This window comes from Cryptomeria japonica, chromosome 11, assembly GCF_030272615.1.
Source record: "Cryptomeria japonica chromosome 11, Sugi_1.0, whole genome shotgun sequence".
Taxonomy (NCBI): domain Eukaryota; kingdom Viridiplantae; phylum Streptophyta; class Pinopsida; order Cupressales; family Cupressaceae; genus Cryptomeria; species Cryptomeria japonica.
This window is the reverse complement of record NC_081415.1, coordinates 710,334,252-710,340,376: the sequence shown is the minus strand read 5'-3', so window position 1 is coordinate 710,340,376 and position 6,125 is coordinate 710,334,252. Positions and strand designations below refer to the sequence as shown.

General features: G+C 39.3%; 1 protein-coding gene across 1 annotated transcript; it reads left to right on the top strand.

The window, feature by feature from the left end:
* The first annotated feature begins 2,499 nt into the window (after nt 1-2,499).
* Nucleotides 2,500-5,416, top strand: LOC131061334 (transcription factor TCP22). The gene is made up of 2 exons (XM_057994978.1): nt 2,500-3,375; nt 3,528-5,416. The coding sequence occupies exon 2, from the start codon at nt 3,629-3,631 to the stop codon at nt 5,012-5,014; it is 1,386 nt and encodes a 461-aa protein (XP_057850961.1). The 5' UTR covers nt 2,500-3,375; nt 3,528-3,628; the 3' UTR covers nt 5,015-5,416.
* The last annotated feature ends 709 nt before the right edge of the window (nt 5,417-6,125 follow it).

Sequence of the window (6,125 nt, the reverse complement as noted above, 5' to 3'; positions counted from 1 at the left end):
TAGGAAGGCATCCTCTTAGCGTAACCAAAAACTTGCATAATAATATTCTCTTGTAGACTACTTTTTATGATTCTAAAAACTTCATTGTTGCTTCTAGTTTGATCATTTGAATATTCTATTGTTTCTTTCTTTCCATAAACCCCAAGTAACAAAAAGGGGACTTGCTCCATGTCTCCAAAATCACATGGTGTGAAAAATGAAAGCTCTTATTCTAGAACTATCAAGAAAATATTGATTGCAAGCACTTGTTGAATCACTTAACTTTAGTACTATCATCATAAGGTTCTTGTGTAGTCCTCCTTATCATAGCTCCTTGTTCTTTAATACAAGTTGAACCTTAGTTTTCCATTGATGGTAACTGAATGAATTTAAAGAAGTAATTGGTGGATTTGTATCCATATTCAAGTTGATTTGTTGCAACAAAATAGAAGCACAAAAATGAAAAAGTAGAAGGAAGTTCACACAACATAAGAACACACCCCGTTTGAATTGGTAGTAGAGATGACCCCTAAAGGACACCTCTTATATACCATTATTAACAAAACATAAACAAAGTATTATTTATTACTAGCGGCATATTTGTCGTCTACAGCGATTTGTCCAACAATCCCCCCTCAGCATCACCTGAAGGGATTTTAACTTGCAACCCAGCTCTAATACCAATTGTTGGAACACATTTCCTAATGTACAAAAGATCAACTTGTTAACGCTCAAGACAAACGCCATAGATAAACAGATCCACAAGAGGCGGTTAGTCCATGTCCCAAATCCAATGGTGGACGTTGGCGATTAGTACAACACAAATATTGGTTCTATTGTAAGGCCCTTCAAACCCACCTTTCATAGGGAGGAACAAATTATTGAAGTAGAGGCTCAACACTTGATGGCAAATGATATCGCAACTTGTTATGCTAAGTATGGAGCTCTTCCAAAGGAGATTTGAAGTCAAATGTCATTCACAAATTATATTAACTTATAGAAGTCAAGAAATGGCCCAAGAACCAAACTAAGACCACAAGCTCATCAAAGAGAATTTCAACATGCTTTGGAAAAGTTAACACTTTCCACCTTTCATGTATCCAACAAGTGTACAATTCAAGCCTAGATTCAAAATTTGGACACTTATTTGTCACTTAGACCAATGTTGGAAGATGAAGCCATCAAGTTTGCTACTCTTCACCTTGAAGGTATAGCACATGAATGGTCGTAGCCATGGAACACAAAAGCACATAACCATAAACTCCTCTGAAGAATTCAACAAAAAGTTGATAGAAAGATTTGGTGTGAAGTTGGAACATCCTTGGGCCTCTTCCATGCAAGCTATCCCTTCTACCATCCATAAGTGTTTGAAGTTCCCTCATAACGCGTATATTATCATGATCAATCATAGCCTTTATGGTGTAGGGGCACTAGGACATGTGTCTACTTCATTTTGACATGTGTCTACTTCATTTTGATATGTGTCTACATCATTTTGATTCATGGTTACGCTTAGGAATAGAATGTGCAATGTGTGTGTTTGAAGGCCTATTGATTAAGTTTAGAGTGAATGAAAAAATAAGTAAGTTTAGATAACTTAGTCAAAGTAAGTTTAGAGTGAATGAAAAAATGAAGGTTGCAATTTTCACCATTAAAGGACAAACCTTTATTTTATCTTTGAAATGCCATTTAACTTTAATTCTACATAGTCTATTTATTTATTTATTATTAATAGGTCTTACCACAAGATTTCATCATGTTCCAAATTGCCAATATTAGAAACAAGAATAGAAAATAGAAAGATATCTATTTTGTCAAATCTCAACCTTATCATGAATGTTCAAACAAATGTATGTAGATGGACCTAGGTAAGTTCAACTTATTTGCTAACTTTCACACTAAAACACACCCCTTACATCCTAGTCTTATCATAAAGAATAACCTAGTCAAAGCAAGTTTAGAGCGAATGAAAAAATAAAGGTTGCAATTTGCAACATTACAATAATAAACATTTATTTTATCTTAAGATGATGCTTGACTTCACTACTACAAAAATTACCTATTTATTTCTTACAACAAGATCTCATCATTTTTCTACTCGTAGACATTAGAAACAAGAATGGAAAATAAAAAGATATCCATTTTGTCAAATCTCAACCTTATCCCTTTAACATGTTACAAAACTTACATTCATTCATCAAGACTCAAAGACTAGCAAACTACATGAATTTTGACATTACTCTAAAATCCAAAATTTGAAAAATTGACCCATTCACCAAATTGCTTTGACCCACTAAAAGGGGAAGAAAAAGAGGAACATCCTTAACCTAAACCAACTAATCATGGTTGAACGCAAAAACAAAACAAAATATTTGTGGAAGGTGGGGACCTTTGTAGATAGCATTAAGGTTGAGTGGGGCCAAGATAGCTAGTGGTAGTGGTGGAAATGAAGGATGGTGCTGATTGCACGTGTAAACGCATAGAGTCTCCAAAATCCTGGATCTCTCTCATTTCTTTGCTACTCCAGTTTCCACCCCCATTTTACCCAACCACCTTGCTCAGAATCCCTGGTTTTTTTCATTTTTTCCAAAATTTGTCTTTAATAAAAAAGTGTTTACCTTTTGCCCCTCTGGTGCCCACTCTATTTATATTCAAATTCGGAGGCCCACCAGGAAGAAGAAGTATAAGGAAGGCAGGAATGAGATAAAATAGCGGCACAGACAACAAGGCGCATGCGTAATGCCCATTGCCCCTGCAAACGGGAAAACCAATTAGCCCAAAGCCGCCTTTGTTTCGAGAGGAACACTTGGTTTTTTCTCTTTTTTTTTCTATTCTACTTTTCTTTCTTGCCAGTTTGGTACCTACTACTCGTTTTTTTGTTTTTTCCCTGCCTGTTTTCCTTTGCCAAATCTAGCGGGAGCCCTAATGTTCTTGTACTTGTTTGCCTCTTCGGGTCCTGAAATCTATGGTCCCTCCAATTGAAGCCCTAATTTAGTGGGATACTAGTTTAGTACTCGTGTACCTTGCCCGTCTTGTTTTCCTACTAATTTAGGTCTCACGCTACCCAAATTTATAGCTTATGACCTCGAGGCTTTTCTGGGCTTGTTCCTGTAACGTGCGCTTTATGCAAGCAATCTGTTCATTCAGTGTAGAATGAATGAATGAATGAACGCGTCTTAATGAGGGAATCAGGAAATAGCGATTCTTAGCCCTAATATGGTTTGGGTTTCGTGTAGCGGTAATTTATGGTGTTTTTGGAGCACATCTATATGGTTTATTTCCGAGGGAGGATCAAAATCATTGCCTTGTTGTTAGCTTTTGGAAGAAATTTGAAGATTGGGGAGAAGGGTACACCGCCGACTTGAAGCTGGTTTATCTCGGCCGACATCAATCATGGTAACAAATATGTGCTATTCAGAAAAAAATTATTGGTTTTGTTCTTTTTGTGATTGAATGCATGCCCGGTGTGTTTGTTATGGGTACCCACGTTGTTTTTAGAGTAATAAATGAGACCCGCTTTGAGTAAACTATACCATCTTTGATCTCAGAGCTGATATAGGGAAAGGACTTTCTGGGAAGTTGAGGAAGGTTCATGTTTAATTGCTTGAGGGAGGTGCTAATTTATTGAAAACGAATTTGAGTGCTTCATATGGATTCTGGGGTGCATGGGAATGGTGAAGAGCAGCAGCAGCAGCAGGGGACCCAGTTGAGCATGGGATCATTGGGCATACAGGCTATGGCTGGGGCTGCTGGAATTGAGCCTCCTCCCGAGAACAATAATTTGGCGCTGATGACGGGAACTTTTCAGTCTGTTGACGTCAAGGAGGAGGAACGAGAAGGCGAGCATCAAAAAGATCTGGTTTTGCAGCAGGAGCAGCAGCAATTGGCGGTTGTGAAGAAGCCACCACCCAAGAGGTCTTCGACCAAGGACAGGCACACAAAAGTGGAAGGAAGAGGAAGGAGGATACGAATGCCCGCTGTCTGTGCAGCCAGGATATTTCAGTTGACAAGGGAGTTGGGCCACAAATCCGATGGGGAAACAATCAAGTGGCTACTGGAGCAGGCAGAGCCTCAAATCATTGAAGCAACAGGCACTGGAACCGTTCCCGCTCTGCAAATGTCTATTGGCAACTCTGTAAGGTCCTCTGCTCCATCAGCCATGGCTGGTCCCACTAGTTCAAGGCATCTTACCATGGAACCAAGGGCGAAGTCTGAGTGGGACGAGAACGAGGACAAGAATAATGTGGTGGATAGGACAAGAAAGTTTGAGACAAGCCCAGATGTGTCAGGAGCAGTAGTTGGGCAAGAGGATAATACCAGACCTAAGAAAAAAGCTAGAGCAGTACAGACTGTTAAGAAAGAGCAGGACCCACTCAGCTCATCTATGCCAATGAGTTCAGTCCCTATAAGGTCTGTCCCAACAGCAAGACAAACCCCTTTGCAGGCCCCTCCTCAAACGCAGTTATCAGCAACCGAGGTCAGTACGCCTCCACAAGTTCCCGGCTTAATGCCCATGTGGGCAGTAGCTCCAGACAGTGGGGCCTCCATGCCTCGGGCAATCTGGATGCTTCCTGTTACAGCAACCTCATCCTCGACTCCAGGCACTATGGGTGGTGCTTCTTCGAATCCACAGATTTGGGCTTTTCAATCTGGTTCAGGTGGTCCCATGTATGGCATGACTTCTGCTTCAGGGGTTCCTTCTGGTCCTAGTAACCCCGCCTCTGTAGCCAATCCTGGTGGTATGCCTCTTACATCAGTGTTGTCCAGTGGCATGATTATGCCCAGAATCAATCTCTCCGGAGGAATGGGACTGGAATTTCCACATGGACACCTGAGACATATGCCCTTGACATCAATGCTTTTGCAAGACACTTCACACCCTGGGCCTGGATTTGGCCTGGGAAGCGAAGGTCCTTTTGGAGTGCTGACATCAATGAATGCATTTAATAGAAATATGAAATCAGAGCACCAATTCATGGGAACTACCCAGCACCAGCAGGGCGAGAGCGCTGATGCTACCACAAATTCTCAATAGGAATGAAATTCATTTTATTTGCAATTGCCATTGATATAGGCAATGCGCTTGCTATGGCTGGTACCATTATTGGCACACTTTGAAGTTTCACACTTTGAAGTTTAAGAAGCTGCTAATGAGGGTGAAACCAGTACACGACTGCTGGCTTAATTAGGCTCAAAAGACCTGTTTGAGCTCAATTTTTCTCGAACGTGTATTAGACTACCTGCCACTTTTGTATGTAGCTACACTGATGAATTTTTTCTTCAATTCTGTAAGGACCATGCTATTTTATTCTCATGGCCATCACTTTTTGGTGAAGTGACATTCTTTGTCATTTTCATTCACAGAAGAATAATATGCATCTGTGAGAAGAAGCTCAGATCAGCAATTTCATTGAGAGAAATGCTTCAATTTTTCTTATTGTTTAGTGTTACGAATTGTGTATCAAACGGTAGGAATTGTTTTTATCAGCTCTAGATAGTAGTTAAGCTTTCTCCTCCCCTCCTCCTTTGATTCGTCAGCCTGCATGAATTAACCAATTATTCGTCCAGATGCCATAGATTTTTGACTGCAAAGCCTGGTAAAGGCTATTCTTTCTTGAGGCCCTAATATTCTTTGTTCAAGCCTTAGGTGCTAATAATGATATATCTAGCTTATGTAAATGAGGAATGGTGATTATTCCTCAATAATAATGGAAAGCACTCGTTACTCTACTAGGAAAGCAAGCAATTTTTCAATAGATTAGATTTTAAGTTTCTTATCATCTCTGGTAGAATATGTACAACTTTTGCAATGTAGATCATCAGGAAACACAAGTCATGCAATGCTACTGCAAGCTATACTTTTGCAAGCACATTTATTTTAGTCTTTTCTTCATTGTAACTAATAACGTTTAACATTGTTAGAAGTGTTTACTTACAGGTAAAGCATAAAAGTAATTCATGCAATATTACTGCTTGATATACTGTTGATGGTACCCTTTTTAATCTTTTCTTTATAGTAGTTAATAATGTTTAGAAGTATTAAGGGAAAACTCTTTGATCATGAGTATTGTGTTTACAACTATGATTAATTTCTATACATTATTTCAATCCTATATGGTATGAAGAAGCAGTTTTCTCGTGTGATA

What these genes read in the sequence shown, in the direction of transcription:
- LOC131061334 (XM_057994978.1), top strand. Translation starts at nt 3,629, where the DNA reads ATGGATTCTGGGGTGCATGGGAATGGTGAAGAGCAGCAGCAGCAGCAG.